The 21,591-nt window shown below is 38.5% G+C and overlaps 1 protein-coding gene across 1 annotated transcript in view; it reads right to left on the reverse strand.

Moving 5' to 3' along the window:
- ldlrad4b (low density lipoprotein receptor class A domain containing 4b) overlaps positions 1-21,515 on the reverse strand; it is a 51,356-nt gene extending 29,841 nt beyond the window's left edge. Inside the window, exons 1-3 of the mRNA XM_056263983.1 lie at positions 21,349-21,515; positions 3,582-4,099; positions 32-172 (exon numbers count right to left, since the gene is read on the reverse strand). Coding sequence (XP_056119958.1) covers positions 32-172; positions 3,582-3,621 — 181 coding nt within the window. The 5' untranslated portion in view covers positions 3,622-4,099; positions 21,349-21,515. The remainder of the gene's footprint in view (positions 1-31; positions 173-3,581; positions 4,100-21,348) is intronic.
- Between the last annotated feature and the right edge of the window lie 76 nt (positions 21,516-21,591).

The following is a 21,591-nucleotide window of genomic DNA, read 5'->3' on the forward strand; positions in this document are numbered from 1 at the left end:
AGGAGCAAGAATGTTAGAGAGATGGACTCACAGCTGAAGATGGCAGATGCAGGATGCTGGGTGGAGATGGGGCAGTGCTCCTCATCACTGTTGTCTCCACAGTGGTTGAACTGATCACAGACCTGCGAGCCCAGGTTCAGACATCTGCCGTTAGCACACAGGAATCTGCACTCTATGGAGGAAAAAAATCCAAACACAAAAAACTGCAGTGACTCATCTTTAAATAGGTTAATCAATAACAATTAGAGTCCGGCTCTCTTTTCACACCTGCTGCATCAGGGCTTGTCAAATTTCCAACCTTATCCCTATAAAATGATTTTTGAGCCAAATGCTTTTTAAATGCAGCTCCCAAAATACAATACACTAATGTTCAATCATTTAGGGTCAGTAAGATTTAAAAAAAAAGAAAAGAAATTAATACTTTTATTCAGCAAAGATACATTAAATCAATCTAAAGTGACAGTAGAGACTTTAAAGTTGTTACAAACAAATCTATCCTAAAAAAAAAAGAAAAAGTTTTCAACATTAATAATAAGAAATGTTTCTCCAAATCAGCATATTAGACTAATTTCTGAAGGATCATGTAACACTGAAGACTAAATTTATGGCTGCTGAAAATTCAGGTTTGCTGTCATAAGAATAAATTACATTTTAAAAAATAGTAAAGAGAAAACAGCTATTAACAATATTACTGTTTTCTGTATTCTTATCAAATAAATGGTGAATAGAAGAAACATTTATAAAAAAAAAAAAAGATCTTGTTGAAAAACTTTTAAAATGGTACTGCACGTTTAAGATGCATCTTCCGCAGATCAAAACTTGTGTCATCTACAGAACTGCTCATTGAACCTTCATTTTCCCCATGTAACTAAATGTCAAAGCTGCTTTTTCAACATGGCAAAAAATGCTAGATGATCGATTGCTAGTTGTCAAGTTAGTCCCCATCCCCATGACATAATGACATAGCGGAATGATATCGCTGGAATCAATTTCAGAATGATTTTTTCCCCAGCTGATGAACAATTAAAACATTGACATCCAATTAGAACCATCCTGACTTTAAAAAGCTTGAGCATTTAAAGCAGCACACGACAAAACTGCAGCAAGCGCTTAATAAACAGAATGTTATCATCCATTAGTGTGGGCAGTCGTTCTTGGTGTGAACGGGCCTTAAGAAGCTAAAATTTATATCAAAGAGATGTCTTTGAAGCAGTTCTCAAAATTTTGCCTTTTCCCCTCACACCTACTGTTTCTCAAAACCTAAACTATCAAAACTAAGTGATCTTGCTGTTGGATATCATCCTATGAAAAGTCTACATTTGGAAAAACACTAGCAAATCCTGGGAGGATCTGAAAATCCTCAGCTGCTGGAGATTGTGGGATGGTTTCACTGGGCTAAAAACTTTGCAGTGATTTGTGGATCTCAGGCGGCGATGATCCTCTATATGTAGGTCACTGGCTCTTATACATGATCTTAAAATAAATGTTCCTGCTAGTATGCTTTTAGGGAAACTCAACATTGACCTGATATCGGTGGATATTCGACTGTATGGAAGACTGACTCTCCACTATAAAGCATTTACACAGAACCAGAAATGCAAAGCAAACAGACAGTGATGATGACACCAGCGCTCCAAACAAATTCTCTGTCTGAGGAGGAGGTGCTAGACAATACCAAAGCCATGCAATCTCTCACAGGGTGTGGTGCAGCCAAAAGTGGTTTTAGAAATGTTATGAAGATCTTCACACAAACAAATCAGCAGTTCTCTGCCTTCCTTAAGCCTTAACAGAGCATGAGTCAATTATGCAATCACAAAACAGTAACAATCGAGAGAGAATAGGATGGACCTGACAAGCATAGAAGAGAAGACAAGACGAACTATATGACAAAAGGAGAGAAGTAGATGAGAAGTATAAGAGACAAGAAGAGGAAAATGAGAGCACAGACATGATGAGAAGAGAGGAAACAAAATGAAACAAGACCAGACAAAACAATAGGAGAGAAGAAGAGACAAGACAAGGAGATTAGACGAAAACAGGTAAACAAGTGACCAGACAAGACAAGAAGATGAGACTGCACAAGATAAAATGAGGAGAGAAGAGGAAAAGGAGATGAGGACAGGAGAAAAGTTGTAAAGGAGAAGATAAGAGGAGAAAAGATACTGAGCATGAGAAGAAAGACACTAAACATGACATGGAAGACACTAGACGAGATGAGAAAAAGAAGAGACCAGATGAGACATGACGTGGTGAGAAGAAAGAAGACAAACAATATGAGATGAGATGACACGGGGAGAGAACAGATGAGGACACAATATAGGAAGACGAGAGTAGAGGAGAAGAGATGTGAATAAAAATGGAGAGACCAGACAAAGCCAGAAGAGGAGAGAAGATGAGACAACAAGAGTAGAAGATGAGAAGTACATGGGAAAAAGGAGAGAAAAGACAACAAAATAAAAAGAGTCCAGACAATTCAAGATTTAAAAAGAGATGAGAAAAGAAGAAGAGGAGAGAAGAGATCAGACTAGAGATGAAAAGAGACAAAACAAGAACAAGAAAAAAAGAAAAAGAAAAAAAAGAGGATGAGGAGAGGAAAGAAGAGATGAGACGAGATGAGAAGAGACGAGATGAGACAAGAAGAGACTAAATGAAACTAGAAATGCAGAGACGAGACGAGAAAAGAAGAGACAAGATGAGATGAGAAAAGAGACGAGGTGAGACGAGACAAAACAAGAAAAAAATGAGAACCAGACGAAACAAGAAGAGAAGAGAAGAGACGAGATGAAACGAGAACTGCAGAGACTAGACAAGATGAAAAAAGAAATCAGACGAGATGAGAAAAGAAGAGACGAGAAAGAAGAGACGAGATGAGATAAGAAAAGACGACAAGATGAGAAAAGAAGAGACTAGATGAGACGAGACAAAACAAGAAAAGAATAAGAACAAGACGAAACGAGAGAAGAGACGAGAAGAAACAAGTGATACAGAGACTAGAAGAGATTAAACAAGAAACCAGACGAGACGCGAAAAGAAGAGATGAGAAAAGAAGAGACGAGGCAAGACAAAACAAGAAAAGAAGAGCAGAAATGAGACAACAAAAGAAGAAAAGAGATGACCTGAGGCCAAACCAGAAGAGACAAGACGAGATGACGAGAAGAGAAGATGAGAAGTAGATGAAAAAAGGAAATCAGAAAGGAGATGAGAAAAAAAAAACAAGAAAAGACCAGGAGAGGTTCTGCTCTCTGTCTGCAGTGCACTAGACTGTCAAACTTTGGTTTAGTACACAGCCCGACCTCCACCGCCCTCCACCCATCTCAAGCTTTCTCTCTCCTTCTCCACATTCCATTCCAGGCAGGGGAGAGAAATGCAGCCTGTCAGAGAAATGGAGCAGAGGAGTCTGGGAAAAGGGAGGGGGAGTGAGAGAGCAGCTTTGAATATTAGCACACAAAAAACCATCATGGCTTTGTAAAGCACAACACGACCCTCCTCATGAACGTAATCATTAAACTCACGTTCACGGCAACAGCATATCCCGCGTGATGATTCCAACACTGAGGTTATAAACCTGACCCGGTGCTCACCTGTGAAAGCATTGGTGGCCGGTAGGTCAGCCTCCTGCATACTGCTCCTGCCGCTCGGCCCGTGTGTGTGTGTGTGTGGGCACCCACGTTATTGGCTCCGACTGCCTGAGGGCTCCTGGGGGCCGAACAGCCGCCTTGCTGCCATTCTCACCTCACAAGTCCATGGCTCCTGCCCTCTACCTCCAGGAAAGGGCAAAGAAACTCAGAAGAAAAGGTGGAGGGGGGCTAAAAAGTCTTCAGTGACGGACTAGGGCTCAATTCAGCAGTAATCAGGGTGGGGTTGCCAGGGCAACCAGCGCACCGATTACCCTCCCAGCCAGAGCCAGCCAGCCATAGCTGTGTGTGAGTGTGTGTGAGGGTAAGATCCAGACAGGTACTTGATTCAGAGCAGGTGTCAGATAGCTGATTTAGGAAGGGAACGTGTAGTCGCTGCCGCTCGCCCTGGGTGGATAAACTCTTCTCAGCATAGCAGCATGCTAATCAAGGCGCCCCACCTCATCCTTCAGACTGCAAGCTCACTGAGAGAGACAGAGAGAGGAAATCAGTTGAGTGACTGAATTACATAGAATAAAAATAAAAAAAAAATCACCTGCAAAAAGGCAAACAAAAAGGTTACCATAGTTTCCTTTAAGACGTACTACTGTAGTAAGTACTGCATGGAATATGACAGCGAGTCAATCAAATTCATTGGGTTAATTTGATTCAATTCAATTCGATACACAATTTGATTTAATTCTATTAAGAATGATCTTATTCAGAATTTTAAAGTGCATGTATAGGATTCGTTAAATAATTCCTCTGGAAACAAATGTTTGCTGCAAACCATGTAATCAACGAAACTAAGATTGTACTGTTAGACAATAATGGCAAATGTATCAGTGGTTTGAGAGTATATTAATTCAGCATTAATTTGCACATTTAAGGATATTTAATTTAGCATGCACTACCGTTCAAAAGTTTGGGGTCTGTAAGGTTTATTAATGTTTTTGAAAAAAAAGAAAAAAAATTCTCTTATGCTCACAAAACCTGAATTTTTTTTATCAAAATACAGTAAAAAGATAAAAACAGTAATATGGTGGAATATTATATCGGTTTAAAATTTTCAGCATCATTACTCCAGTCTTCAGTGTCACATGATCCTTGAGAAATCATTCTCATATGCCGATTTGATACTCAAGAAACATTTATTATTATTATTATAAATCTCATAACAGTTGTGCTGCTTAACATTCTTGTGGAAACCGTCATACAATTTGTTGTTAAGATAGTAACATTATAAATTACTTTACTGTTGCTTTTTATCCTAGCTGGATAAAAGTATTAATTTCTTTTAAAAAAAATATATATATATAAATATATTACTGACCTCAAAGAAAAGGTTTGAGATAGACAAAAAATATAGACAGACACAGCACAGACGCAACATGAATGTTTCATTAAACAAAAATGAGAAAAAGCAGGGGGTCAACACATCAACATTTTATGATCTTACTGCAGATTTTTACCAGCAACAAAACATCAAGTTCCTGTGAAGAGATGCACATTAGAGTCTTCAATCCCCAGCAGGAGCGTCAGCCGTTAATGACGGTTACATAACACGACAGAACACTTTACTGGACATGGTTATCACAAGCCACAGCTAATGTTTCCGTGGCTTAATATCATTGATTTAACTTCTCAAAAAGAAAAAAAGAAAAAAAGGCAATAACTCCATTTTCATTTGGAGAAGACTCAAAGACCAGTCGGAACGTGTCCTCAGACAACCTTTAAAGCTCTCCGACATCCCAGTGGACGCTGCGCTGAGCCCAGACTGCAGACTACACATCGACTGTGTTACTTAGAAACACGGCAAGCCCTCACCTCGTCTGACCCCTGCCGCAAGCCGCACAGCCAGAGCGCGGATCCATCACACAATAAATAATATTACACACACGTGAAACAAGAGAACGCTGTCCAAGTCAAACAAAGACTGAGACACACACACACACAGTCAACCGAGGTCGTTTCAGGACAGTATACAGCCATCGCAGATAACACAGACGAACATCTGGCAGATGTTTAGATTCACTTGTCTTCATTGTTATCTCTTTTTTCCTCCTTTCCTTAGTGGTTCTGCTCTACAAACCAAGTATCTAATACGTTGTTCAGACCAGGGCTGTGAAAAACAACATATTTTATATCAGATATAAAATAATTTTCCACATATATCCAATTATATAATATATTCAAATATATCAAAATGAATAAATATAAATCAAACTAATGTCAAAATTCTATTCTATAAATTCTATTGTATTTAAATGATATAATTCGGTCTAAAGCAATAACTATTTTCAATACTATATTGTCTAAATCAAACTAAAACACTAAAAATCTGTCATTTAAATGCTACAAGTGAATTCAGAAATCACAGTATTATAATGTACATTATAAAAATGGAGATTTATTTTGAGATTGGCTAAAGATTATATTTAACAGTGTTATTGAATAATTAGTGTTTTTAAAGATTAGCTTTTGTTAGATAGGCTAATGGCAATAATCTAAATGTAAGAAGTTCATTGGTTTTGATGGGATCTCAGAGTAACCTTGTAAGCATGTGATTGACTTTAAAGAAACGTGTGATGGGTTACTGCACAAACACAATGTTTTCCATTACAGACAATATTTGACATAAGCTGTTGACCCAAAAAAGAGCTCATGTGATAACAAAATATGCCTGGAATTTCAAGCGCCTCCTTTGGTGAAGACATTCTTTACATTTCTAAGATTCAAGTTCAGAAGAATATTGAAGTATCAATGTTTTGTGCTCCTTTCTTGGATCTGTAACATATACAATTTATATTCGATGTTGAAAGAAAAGTAGTAGTTTTTGGTCAATAAAATGGTTCAATTTTGGTTTGGATCAACATCTACGTATATATGTTGAATAGACTAATTATCTTGGTACTTTCGCCCGGAATTTTGATATCAGTGCATAAAATAAAATAATAATAATAATAATCTAAAATAAAGTCAATTAGACACAGAATCGCATTAGGACACCGAACTCTCCACATGTGTCGACTCTCTCTTCTAATACACATAGTTTGATGGATAGGCTGAACAACAGCCATGCTGAAAACCACTAAATGACTGCAATAAATGGCTGCTAAAATATTCTCTGTATCTGTCGGTCTGTGTAATGTGATCTCAGTAGGGGGCCTGTCTCTTTCTCACTCTATGTGCCTGGTTAAATCATGATGAAGCTCTTAGGAACAACTATTCGCTAAACTGATTCATCCAGCCAGACTCAACATCATGACAGCCCATGTCATTAACCTTAGTAAAAATAAAAATGACTAATAGCTGCTACCTTGCCTGTCAGTCTGTAGCAAAATAAACCCCAACATCATGATCAAGACCCAGGCAAGAAAGAGTGGGGTTTTTTATCATCCTAAAGGGGTTTGCTGTGCAATAATGACCAGTTCACAGTAAATTATCCCATTCATTACACTGTAAAATGATTTTTCAAAGTAGCAAATAAAAGATTTTTGGGGTACATTTTACCACAAAATATTATTCAAAATATTCTACTTCAAAATTTCATGTTTAATTCAATGTGTTACTTGCCGTTTCTTTGCAATTTACTACCAATTTTTGAGTGAATTTTTTTTTTTTCAGTGTACATCAAATCATTGAAATCATTTATTCTCTTACATGTAGAGTCCATAAAACGTCCATTACAACAGATGGTTCAGGCAAAGTGAAAGACCGCCTTATTAATGTCTGGTGCTAATCAGACAGATTAACCCTTTTCCTGCATGGGTCCTAAGTTGACCTGACAACCAGGATCTGCAGGTTAACAAATGATGACTCAGCTGTCTGGGTTAGTCAGTTTATAGGTGTGTGTGTGTGTGTGTGTGTGTCTGTGAACAAGTCACGTTTCAGTTTTAGTGCTGCCCAACTGAGACTCAATGTGGCTGACAGGAGACAGAACAAAGCACATCAGAAAGAACTAGAGCAGGGGTCCTCAACCTTTTTTTGTCAACAACATCACAACCCCTTGTGAGAGAATTAAAAAATTTCATAGGTAATTACATTCTTAAACATAACACATTTCACTATTTAGTAGGGCTGCCCCTGACTCATTTAAACCATTAGTCGACAAATCGCAAATTTATATTAATTTAACACTAAACCATAATGAGGCTATATTTAATAGATATAGACAAAATATAGGCCTGTACACTATTCCGCGCTCAAATGCATGCAAAAGTAATGATTATGATCATGTTGTGTTGGAAATAATAGCAAAGGGAAAATTTATTATTTTTTAATAAACTAGTGTTTTCTGCAAAGATGAAGTTGACGATGCTGACTTGCCACTACTGTGGATGCGCCTTTAGAGAGAAATGCACCTTTCATACAGATTACATAATCAGAGAGTATTTTTTTCAAATTAGTTTGTTTAAAAGTAGACATTTCAAGCTTTCTATAGATATATTTCTCATGTCTGTGAGGCAAGTAGCATTTGCTGAGTTTCGCTTCATTTTTGTGAAGCGCTCCAGTTCACGGAGAGCGAGACGGCAGAAAGCACATCCTGTTGGTTTTCTTTATTTTACAAAAGCACAACGTTTTGTTGTTATTGTGAGTTTACACAAATAAAAGTAGACCCTTTACAGTTTCGAATTATGTATTATCTGTATGACCAAAAATGACGGTGGTTTTTAACTCGTGTCTGCTGTTATCAGGAAACAAAATGTAAGGAATCGCGCCGGCGCCAGTACCACAAGGACCCGCTGTTAATGGTCTTTCCCTCACGAACTGTGTGACGTCGCTACTTCCTGTAGAGGTTTTTTTTTTTGCGACTATAGACCTTATGCACCAGAGAAACAAGCGCGCCGTCATCTTTAGAATATTGTCTTTGAACTTCCGTTTTTGCGGTCACTCTGTATATTTCTATGGCATCGCTGTCGAGGAGTAATTAGCTGGTGAAGTGGATTTACTTATTGTAGAGTTAACGAAAGTTATCATGAGCATTGTAATGTTTATCATAAGCATTGTAAAGCAGATGTCTTAACAAATGTCGACCGGGAATGCAAGATCGCTGTGAAAATACAGACCGGAAGTCAAAAGACAACGAGCGCAGCGCTGAAAAGGGGCGGGGCTACATAAGGTCTATAACTAATACAGTTTTGGCCGACTAAGCCTCTTCTCGACGGCTAACGTTTAGTCATCTATTAGGGGACAGCCCCACTATTTAGTCAATTTCATTGTTCTTACTACCGAATAAACAACTGTATCAAATAATTTGGTTCTGATGCAAAAAATAAACAAACATTTGCACAATTTTGTTAAAGAATTTTCAGAATTTCTAAAAGACAGCATAAATTTAGTCCAACTATAGATTAAACAACAATACTAAAACAAAAAATAATGTTTGAACACATTTGATTCATTTATTTGTATAAAATACTACTGACAAACACAATGCATCTCTTAGCTACACGTTGTGACATGAAGAACCAGTTAGTAACTACATTGATTTAAGTGTAAGAGTTGTAGTTGTAAACTATGTATTTTCACAATGCAATTCCCGAAAAAAAGAACCAGTAAGAGTCATCTGTTTGGGAATTGGTGGTTGCACTCTTGATTGATTCTTGTTAGTGAACCAAAAGCATACAGAGTAATTTGTTCTGGATTGGACTACACTGGTTGTGCTGCTTTGTGTTTTAAATTCATTAAAAAGAACCGACTCAAAAGAGTCATTCATTTGGGAATCAGACTACACTGGTGGTCACACTGTATGTTTCATGCTGTAGATTGAGTAACAGTGTAGTTTTTAACTGAGGTCTACTATACGGCTATAAAAAAAATTACACAATAAATAAGAAACTCTAAACTATACACAGACAGAAAAAGTGATGAAGTGAAAGGAGAGTAAGTAAAGGAGGAAACGCACACTGTATGGCAAACACGCACTGGCCTGTGTAAAGAAACTAGATACAACAGCATGAATTCAGAAAACATGCCTGTCTGCAAAGTTTCAGGACGGATGTTGTTTTGACAGTCTATCATTTTTTGTACTGCAGTACCTGCACTCACCTTTCTTCTGACAGTCTTTTTTACTTTATTGTCATCACTATATGTTTTTGGGTCTTGTTTGCCCTTATCAGTAACTTGAGTGACAGCCTAATCCAACCTCTTTTATATTTTGGCCCACCTCTCTTGAACAGTTTATTTAGCTTAACAATCCTGCATTGCCAACAAGACAAAATGTGGGATGTATTAAAGTCTGTTTTATGCAATATGCTAGAGATTTTGGTTGCCTTAGCAACAGTGAATGAGATGACTTCCTTTCTGCACCCAAAAAGTGATTACCCTTAAATATAATGCACTAAAGTGATCTGAAAACTAATTAATGGCTTTATTGATCAGGTCAGACCTTACATTGACAACTGCATAATATGTTATTTAAAGCACGGAGGTGAGGCGCTACATGAAGATAAGGCAAATAAAATCAATTACATTTGGAGCCATGTGGGTGGAAAAGACTAAATCAATCCGTCCTCCTGTATTGTTCAGAAAGGAACAGACACACACACACACACACGCGCGCAAAACTGAAACGCAGACCACAAACAAACACGAGCCTTTGAAGCCAACGTCTAATCAGTTTCAGGATCTCTCCTCTCAGCCAATCAATCGACAGCCCTCTGCGACTCCGCCCACAGTGTCTAGACAGCCAGACCTCTGCTGCTCGACTGCATTCTGCAGCGGTGCACACCGCAGAGGTCAGGGAGGTCAAGTCTAGCATGAGCTCAAACCAGACACTTGTACTCCAGGGGTTCTTCATACCATCCATTCCAACACTGAGTAGGCTAAATCAGTTGATATGTTTCTTACAATGATGTTACAAAAATTAGGGCACTACATACTTATGTTTTGATGCCATGTATTTGTAACATGTACTGTAATGTACATTTAAGACAAAACAAAACCATGCAAGATTTTAGATTCATTTATTTATTAAATGTGAGGGGTTGCAAGGGCATTGCTATATAGATATGGATGGTTGCTAGGTGGCTTCTAGGGTATTCTGGGTGCTTGCTAGTACTTGCTAGAAATGTGGGTTATGTGCAACAAACTTCTACATTCTGTAAAACAGGTTGCATCTGGGTTCAGGGTTTTCTTTTTAATGTGCTTTGTTAAAGGGATACTCCACCAGTTTTTCATATTAAACTATGTTATTCCCTTAACTAAGACGAGTTGATACATACCTCTCTCGTCTCAGTGCGTGCACTATATCGCTCTGACTTGCCGCAAAACTATGTTAGCACTTAGCTTAGCCCATGCATTAAATATGGGCCAAGCAGAGAAGCGACCAAACACTTCCACGTTTTCCCTATGTAAACACAGTTACTCGAGTAGTGTAACTTGACCTGGGCTGGTGACACAAAATAAACCGTTGCGCTTTTCTAAGCGTTTAAAATTGATGACTATATTGTATGGCGGAATACCATAACAAGTGCTTTTGAGCACTTCGACTTGGCGCAATAATATCTTCACTCGTGAAAAGATTACCGGCTCCCGCTTCCTCTCCCCCTCCCTCCAATAGCATCCAGCTGCTGACATTTCCGTCAATACTACCAACGTGACTTTTACTACCTGTGCTATTAGCAAACTGCAGATCATTTGCAATGGCGGACTTTGTAGATGATTATGACTTCTTTTAGAAGACCCAGAGCCATATCTGTTTGAACCCGAGTACACGGAGGAGGAATTAGCTCTTGTGGACCGTGAGAGGCAAGAAAGATATGATCCAGAACAGACCGGAGCTGGCGAAAGGCGAACCACGGGCTTTCTGTAAGTGATCTGAATATTGTTGGTGTAGCCTCATCCTTTAGGCGTGTTCCTGTGCAGGTATAGTCCTTCTTTGTGAAATGTTCGGAGCAAACACGCCACTTCTTCAGAGTCATCAATGGTGTTTTGGGATTCTTGTTCAAAGCAGCTAACCAAGCTCTCCGCTGTATGTGGTGTGTTGGAATTCGGTGAAAAATGACAGCACTATGTACATTCTCCTTATTTTCACAACCCTTTACGATGCACGCTTTAACCATTATTGTACACAAACTAGCTTCCAACAAGCTGTTACTTCGTCAACTCCGCTCGAACTACTACTACCGGCGCATGTCACGTTGGTTGTATTGACGGAAATGTCAGAGGGAGGGGGAGAGGAAGCGGGAACCGGTAAGAGGACTTTTCACGAGTGAAGATATTATTGCGCCAAGTCGAAGTGCTCAAAAGCAATTGTTATGGTATTCCGCCATACAATATAGTCATCAATTTTAAACGCTTAGAAAAGCGCAACGGTTTATTTTGTGTCACCAGCCCAGGTCAAGTTACACTACTCGAGTAACTGTGTTTACATAGGGAAAACGTGGAAGTGTTTGGTTGCTTCTCTGCTTGGCCCATATTTAATGCATGGGCTAAGCTAAGTGCTAACATAGTTTTGCGGCAATACAGAGCGATATAGTGCACGCACTGAGACGAGAGAGGTATGTATCAACTCGTCTTAGTTAAGGGAATAACATAGTTTAATAAGAAAAACTGGTGGAGTATCCCTTTAAGTATAGAGCTGTTTTACTCAAGAAGATGCTTTTAGAGAGCTAATTAATACTTGTATTCAGCAAGGTTGCATTAAAGTGCAACAGTAAAGACCTTTACATTGTTATAAAAGATTTCTCTGTCAAATAAATGCTGTTCTTTTGAACTTTCTATTAAAGGGATACTCGTTCACCCAAAAATGAAAATTTCCTGTTAAACACAAAAGATGATATTTTAAAGAATGTTGGTAACTAGACAGTCGACAGTAGGCTACTGTCAACTGTTTGATTACAAACACTCTTTAAAATATCTTCCTTTGTGTTCAGCAGAAGAAAGAAACTCATACAGGTTTGGAACAACGATGACAAAAGTTCATTTTTGGGTGAACTATCCCTTTAATCAAAGAATCCGGAAATAATATGCAGTATGGTTTCCACTAAAAATATTAAGCATCACAACTGTTTTCAACATCGATAATAACAATAAATGTTTCTTGAGCAGCAAATCAGCATATCAGAATGATTTCTAAAGGATCATGTGACACAGAAGACTGGAGTAATGATGCAAAAAATTCAGCTTTGAATAAATTACATTTTAAAATACATTAAAATAGAAAACCTTCATCTTCAATTGTAATAGTATTTCACAATATTACTGTTTTTTTTTGTTTAAAGGAACCGTATGTAAGATTGTGGCCAAAACTGGTACTGCAATCGCTTTCAAATGACTGTAGAGCGGTGTATCCCCTCCCCCTCCCCCCTGACTCGAGGTTGCCAGATAGGCTGCAGGATCCAGCAAATTCTTCTCCGTTTTCAGCCGTCTCCATCTTTCAAAGGCATCTCCTATACAAAATCCTTGTTTTATTTCGGACTTTGTCACAAAGTATTTCGGAATCATAACGAGGTTTTTTTGGATTCGTAACGTTAGACATGTTTGTAGCTGCAGCTGTGGTATCTACAGAAGAGCTGGCAACCCGGATGCCGCAACACTACCGTACTGACTTCGTGATTGGTAGATAGGTGGAGGGTGCATGGCGCATCAGACCAAAACACAACATGACAACATCAACATCAGTTGAGGGCTGCAACTTCACTTTTTAAATGACAATATCCTGGCCGGACTACTGTTGTCAGTGATACAAGTATTTGAAATGAACATGATTTCTTAAAGGTCCAGTGTGTGATTTTTAGCGGCATCTAGCGGTTCGGTTTCGAGTTTACACTAAGGGCTCAGCCCACGCTCACCCCTCTCTTTCGAAGAAGCTACGGTGGCTAAAACGGGACAAACATCATCGTCTGAGACAGCAGAGAATAGCCAGCGTAAACCAAGTTTATGTGCCACAGTCCATTATAAACCACATCATGGATAAAGTTTCAGGTGAGGATCAAGGGTCTTAATACATAATATAATAATAGTAATCAGCTGATTGTCTCACGAACGTAACCAGCATATTTCTCCCCACATAGCAAACCCATAATACAGCGAGGGAGAAGAACCACATGAAACTATGCAACTATATATTTTTTCTAACAGGGTTGTAAAAGTTTAGCTGGCTAATATGAGCTGTTACTGTGGCTGAGCTGGTTAAAGCGTTAAGCCTTGTTTAAACTCGACACGTCCGCATGAGCCCAAAGGTGCGTGCGGCAAAAATGACGTGATTGTAACAGCGCGCGCGCCTCCGCATCCCCTAGACACACTACACATACAATAGGCTTTTTTTCTCCGATTTTGGAAACTTGAATCGACTTAAAATGCTTCCAAGATCGACGGGTTGGTGATTCCTGTAACTGTTTTACGGTCAATGACAAGAGTAGCCTACTAATCAGCTGTCTCACGAACTTAACCAGCACATTTATCCCCACATAGCAAAGCCATAACACAGCGAGGGAGAAGAATTAAGTTACATGAAACAATCCAACTACATATTTACACCACTGACAAGGGAAAAGTCACTACTCACAGTGTTTATGACTAGCTTCTTCTAGCTTCCTGCGGCTTCTCTTTCAAGGTAGTGACGAAAAGCGCTCTGTAGCGCTGTGTGTTCGCGTTCGGCTACTGTAGAAACATGACGTCACAATATGGCGACCTTCATAGAAGGGGATTCCCGCGCCTATGTAGATATAAATGCCTCATTCTAAGGTAATAAAAACATTACGGTTTATTAAGTAAGTTCTTTATACACCACTGAACACATAGTTATGGATTTCATATTGCATTTCTGTTAATAAATACTCAAAAATGTTACACACTGCACCTTTAATGTCTAGTGACATATCAGGGCCATTTTATGATTAATTGAAATACATTTCTTACATACGATTCCTTTAAATATAAACTTTGAATGGCAGTGTATTATAGTCAAATTGTTTGATTGACACTAAGTTGATCTTAACAATTTCCTCAAAATGACATTGACAGCAGCTCTGTCTGACTTGTTTGGTTAATATGACGGGTCACCTTCTTCCAGACCTGTGAAGGGTGATTTGGACAACTAAAGATGCTGTAAATAATTAGAGGCCTAAAAGAGTTTGTGTTTGCAATGTCCTCTAGAAGAGCTGATGTCAAAGTCAAGCTGCAGTGCAAGAGAGAAAGAGAGAACGAGAGAGAGAGAGAGAGAGAGAGAGAGAGAGAGAGAGAGAGAGAGCTTGGTGCAGAGTGCTGCAGTGTCCTGTATCAGAACAGAGATCAGCTTTGAAGCATTAGAGATAGACAGAGACAGGACTCGAACCCCCACAGCATCAATGGGTTTCTATTCTCACTCAAATCTCAATCTCCATTAATAGGTTAAATATAGGCACATACAATATACACAAAGTACTAAATAATAACAGCGAGCGATGCCATGCAATAATTGATCATAAATCACAATTGCTTGACTGATTTTTTTTTTTCTGACTTCAAACATTTCCAACTGATCAAACTACAGTTATTAAATATGTCAAAAGGAACCCTAATTTTCCGGAGAGCAGTTATGTTGTAATTTTTGATGGAAACTAGAGTTCTGACAGATGGCGATTTGTAACACTACAGATCAGAAATAATTTCAGACTTGAACTTCGGAGGCATTAAAAAAAAAGGATGATGAGAAATGAGAACTACCAACTACTTTATGTAGATAAATGGGACTAAGGAGGTTGTCGGGACATTAAACTTCATCACACCGAACAGGAAAACTCACCTACTAGTCCGCTTTTACAGCCTCATTGTGTTTATGATCACGCACCACTCTTGCAAAATATTCTAACTCAAACTTTCAGAGAAATGTTTTTTAAATAAAGACTGAAAGCGCTGCCAGAAGCCTAGTGATAGTGCTGTCATGCACCTGTGGTGTAGTTCGTTTATAGTCTACGTTTACGTCTACGTTAAATCCTACTTTTGTCAAAGACACCAGGGTGATGCTAACTTCTGGGCTGGCATGCAAAAATAAGTCATCACTGCATCAAGCATACCATGGTCAATAAGTTCATTGCGACTGCCACTAGGGGGCAAACTGCGGATAAAGTCTGCTGCTATAAAAAAAAGGTCCAAAAATAAAGTAAAAAAGAAAGACCAATTAAGCTCTTGCAATGACACAAGCTGAGCGCTAGTTAGTGTCTTTATCTCTGCTCCGCCAGGACTGCAGTTCCCCTCATGCCCCAGCATGCCTCCATCTGTCCCACACCACAGGATGCCAACCAGGGACCCCAGCCCTATTGGACCATCTCTGCCATATGCCTCTGTTCTGGGATCATCCATAAGGATCAGTCTCAGGACTGTGAGAGGCCGTCTGTCTGAATCCGAAAAAGTGCAAAAAAAATCAGCTAGACAATCACAGAGGATTTGCTACTAAAACATAGGCATGTACTGCACCGATTTATGCAAAATAACATTGGTTTATTTTATTACAATGGAAACTAAGTAGGGAACACATAGGTGGCGTGACCTTTTCCATGGATGAATCCATAAGTGTCTGACTGTGATCGCTGCCCGAGGGCCGCTCTTTTTGGCTGTGTGGTCTCCTCTCCAGTCGAAGTATGTTCTGAGGGGGTGCAAGTAATTTTAAGATCCTCCTGGGTGTTCCTCCTTGCATTGATCCGAGTCCAGTTCTGCAGCGTGTCAGATAATGACAGACAGCAGGGTTTGCAGAACAACAGCTGATCCCGGTTCAGCGTGTGCGGCCCCTACCCTAAGCCCTTATGCCACCTGACGTTTCAGTGCCAGAGGCCAGATGATGTGGTTCGCAGCAAGACAGGAAGCTTGGCGTACGATGACTCCGCGTCAGACAGACGGCTCTCAGCGAGACAGGAAGCTTTCTTCCCACAAGCAGTGAGTGTTCCGGTCTGGAGTGGGCTGCTGTCCCAGCTCTCAGCCTCAAATCACTCACACATCAACAGGATAATGCTCCATTTACTGTGCTTTACCACTAAAATATACTCAAACCTCTATGCATGCAACAAAATAAACATGAACATTTCTGGCTGATACCGAAAAAATAAAAACACAAAAAAGTCCAGTAATATACATGAACTTGAGTATCACAAGATTCACAACATTCTAATGTAAAGTATGAAAAATGGATATTTATTTTGAATTTTTTTTTTAATATAACTATATATAAAAAAAAATACTAAAATACTCTTTACAATAATATAGAATAAAATATAATATGTAATTAAATTTAATTAAATGAATAAATCGTTTTAATATTAAATAATTTTGTAAATATTTAATTATAAAATACTACATTATACAATTATTTCAAATGTAAAACATTATTAAATTTGAAGAATAAAAGATACAGTTACAGTAGACGATAACGAAGGTATGTAAATTGAAAAATTGTGAAAATGAGCATGCACATTTAAATATCCAACACCAATGCAAAGAAACTGAAACAATGTACCGATATTTTTTATATATTGATCAACCATTTAAAAGTTTTTTTTGTTTTTTTAAAGAATAAAATGTAAAAAAAACACCTAAACTAAATTAAAGGAACAAAACTTCTTTCTTTTTCTTTTTTTTTTGCCCTGTTATGGTCACTCAGCATGCTTGCTGGGTTACTTGTTATCCGTGGCCAACAGAGTGCGTTTTGTGCAGGCAGACAGGTGCTGATGCACTGCAAGTCCTGTTAAGCTTCTCTCACGCTTTGGACCGATTTATCATTCTTCAGTCCCTGAGCTCCACGCGCCTCCACGACTCACTGTTACACTTGGCCTGATGCCACGGCAGATCCATCAGCCGACACTCTGACACACCTCGCTGTCTGCCTGGAGCGGATGACATCACAGCTGGGACACGAGCTCATTTTTCAGGAGTGGAAAGTGTCCTTCTGTGTCGATAAACGTCATTCATGGGTAACGCAGAGGAACGGCTCACATTCATATATACAGAATGAACATGAGGCAACGACCCTTAGAGACAAACAGGACATGGAGTCAATGACTGAATGCCACAGACAAGAAGTTAGAAGAGACATAAGCGTCAGATGCCTTCAAGCAACAATAAACGCTCTGTTGGACTCTGGCAGCGTATGACACAATCATGTCTGTGTCTCTCAACTGGGCCAGAACCTGCAGCGCACAGGAAAGGACACAGAGAGTGGAGTCTAAAACTGGGCCGAACACTAGTCACGACAGCCACTGGCAGCACACTCAGTCCAAGTCTGGACAGGGTCAGCTGACAGACACACACACACACACACGCAGGCAGACAGACGAGAGGGCACAAACACACTCACAGTCCCCTTCTCGGTCTCAAATGCAGAAAATATTAACAAGCAATTAATAAAGCTTGGATAATGGGATGTTAACCGCTTTGGACATCGCTGACATTACTAAGAGGTCATTTTAACATTTCACATGATACACACATTAAGAACATTTTCAATCTTTCTGGAGCTCAAAAGTGACAAGATCCGTAAGTAAATATCAAAGCCTCAAGTAAGCAAATGTGATATAAAATGAGTGTCTGACAGAAAATGACTATCCATCAAGTGCAAGACAAGCAGCCCATAACTACTGCACATTAAATGAATACATTATTGTTATTACCTCTGCAAGAAATACCATTGTGAGCCAGGAATATATGAATATAATATATTTTTTCATTTTAATACTGGAAAAAAATCTGATTGGACGATTCCATCACTGCTACTTATATACGGTAGCCTATATATATTTCTAATAATGCTTATAATATTATTATAACTTGTAGTTTTATCCTTAAAAATGTAATTGCAAATAATAAAATTAATAGTATATAAATAATAAGTACTATTATTGATCTAAACTACAAATAAATAAAATATTAAAATTATTTTAACAAATATCTAAATTTCATGTCCATGTATTAATTTAAGTAGCCATGTAATCCTAAAATTATATAAATAAACTGCAATAAAAAGTATACAAACCAATCAACAGGGTATATGCAGGAATCTTGAAGTTAATTTTAATACCTTTTCAAGACTTTTTCAAGACCTTCTCAATATTTTTTAATACCTCACCGCCACTTCAAGCTGTAACGATTTACATTAGTGATACTTTTAACTTAACAGTTTTAGTTTGTGATAAAGACTATAGACCACTCTGATAAAAAAAATTAAAAATCAAATAGGCTGGTATAGTAAATCAAAGCAAAGTTTATTAAAAAACAAAACAAAACTTTGCTCCACCCTCAACAACAATCATGCTGACATGTGCCTCAGTTCTTCGTTTAAAAAAAAAATAAAAAAGACTAAATTTACACACTTTTACGATGTTTTTGGGACTCAAAATGTTGGACAGCTAATTCAGAAAAAATTAGGGATGCACCGAAATGAAAATTCTTGGCCGAAACCGAAAACCGAAAAAGAGGAACCCAAGGCCGAAAAAACGAAAACCGAAACACCGAAAGAAATTATGCCAATTATAAGTACCATTGCATTTATGGTTATGACTGTGTACAAACTTTACTAAAATCAAGGCATTGTAATTGCATAAATTAACATTTTCAAAGAATAAATCAATTACAAATTATGCAAATATTTATTTAGCACAATGCACAGTATAAAATAAAATTCAAACTAAAATGTTTAACTTGACCCCACTCATGTGTACATTAAATAATAATCTGCTGGCCTGCAGAAAGGTTTTAAAATGAAATGTTCTCTCATAAAAACAAAGCCGAGCACGAACTTCTCATCACACCAGCATCCAGTTTGCACGTCTAAATTAGTTGATTACATTTTAAAAATGAGCATACACTAGCATAAAAAGCCATTTTAATGGACAAAGGTCCATGTTTAATACAAATGTACACGAAACTTAATGAAATATGTTTAGTGAAATTTGAAAATATTTAAGAGAGCGTTAATTTAATACATATTCCTATACATATTTTGTTGTAACGTCACAAGTAATAATCTCAGGGTTTACTGGGTTTTACATGATTATTTTTCTATTGGTGGTGGTAGGGGAGACCGGGGACGGTTGTAACACTTTTTTCTTCAGCACCTAAAACGACCTTTTTTTTTTAGCTACACGTCTGAAACTTTTAGGCAAAGTACCCATATTTGTCTACTACAAATGGCAACAATTTAAATTTCTTCAAAATATATCACAGACTTTGTGAGATGATCATGAATACAAGGTGGTCCTTTGTTACAACCTACCCCACTACTAGGGTAGGTTGTAACACATACTGGGGTAAGTTGTAACAGGTAGACAAAATGCACAAAAACTAAGGGTATTCCAAGTGATATGCCACAACATCATTTTTATTTTAAATGAATGGCTGCAACAATAAAATATGTGTGAATATGGGGGGTGTATGTGCATATTTCGTGTTTGTGCATGTGTAAACAATGGTGACAAGAACAAACAAATGAAATGCATTTTTAAGTCACAATGGTGAAAAAGAACAAAGAAATGAAATGCATTTTAAGTCACAATGGTGACAAGAACAAACAAATGAAATGCATTTTACGTCAAATGGTGACAAGAACAAACAAATGAAATGCATTTTAAGTCACAATGGACTTATACACTAACACAATAACACTTTCAAAACACGTGTTACAACCTACGTGTCACAATTGTTGTCACAAGTGTCACAATTGTTTAACTAGCTGTACCATACTAAAAAATAAACATTGTCACGTGTTTATCTTTCTTCTTCTCACCGATTCCTGATGGTTAGAGGACAGTTACTTGAGTAGCTCCCTGTCGTTTCAAAGAATAGTACAACAGCGAGCGCGTCAAGTATAAACGCCTCGACCGTTTGGAGCGGTGCGCGCGCTGTCTGTGGAGACTCGCGCTGCAGAGGCAGGCGAAAGTATAAACAAGGCTTCCGTCTCCTCGCGGGTTCAGATATACTGAAATACGTCCACATCGCAGACATGTTGCTTCAGACAAGCACGTGCAGGTCGCGGTTTCTGTTTGCGTCATCACAACATTTCGGCCGTATTGTTTCGGTGATAAAAGTCTTTCGGCCGAAAACCGAAAATGCACTTTTGGGCTATTTTCGGCGGCCTATTATTCGGTGCATCCCTAGAAAAAATACTTTCAAAATTTAAGACTTTATAAAGCCGTGATAAGACTTTTTAATACTTTTTAAGGGTCTTAATTTTCCCAAAATTGATTTATCACCTTTTAATACTTTTCAAGACCCCGCGGATACCCTGAATCAAACTACTTATAAATAGAAGTTTAATCATCTTTGGTATTAACTAAATATGTTTTTTAATGTAATGTATTTTTAATAATAATAATAATAAAACTAAATTTATCATATATAATCATAGCATTTGATAATTAGCGCATTATGGCAGAATAAAGAAGATAGCTCACGCTGTCTGGGCCAAAATGAGCCCTATTATGTCTGGATGAAGAACTGGGTTACATGCAGGGTCCCGTTAAAGCAACCGGCTGTGTTCTCCGTTAACGCACGACCACTTCTCTCTAATATATCTCCGATAAATTATTTGATCTAGCGAAGTATAGAAATATGACAGTCTAGCGCACCGACCCGATCATTGGCTTGTAGTTGTCTGGCTGCATATGAAGTCAGAGGGTCCCAGCAACTTTTTGTGCCCCGGTCTAAACCCGCTGCGCTCCTCTCTATATCCGCGGGGCCACTGGCACAGCTGGCACCATTACGCACCCATCTGATGCCATCTGCACAAAACCAGACATATACGAGGAGAATATCAGCTCCTTACCTCTGCAAAGAGGAATCAGGAAATGGCACTATGAGTCCGCGGAGAGCAGAAGGCTGAGCCGTACTGGCTGCTGATCCGGCGGAGATGACCTGGATTTCACCGCCAGACTCGACGGCGTAAAAATAATCAGGCGCACAGTAGAGAGTGAAGCTGGCGGCAGGAACACACGGTCACTGATGGAGGACAGGCGGAGAGGGCTTTTTTCAAAATAAGAGACTCAACTCAAGCTCGCAATACCGGTTT

The sequence above is a fragment of the Rhinichthys klamathensis genome, unplaced genomic scaffold, assembly GCF_029890125.1.
Source record: "Rhinichthys klamathensis goyatoka isolate OS25496 unplaced genomic scaffold, OSU_Roscu_1.1 h1tg000211l_1, whole genome shotgun sequence".
In the NCBI taxonomy this organism is placed as follows: Eukaryota; Metazoa; Chordata; class Actinopteri; order Cypriniformes; family Leuciscidae; genus Rhinichthys; species Rhinichthys klamathensis.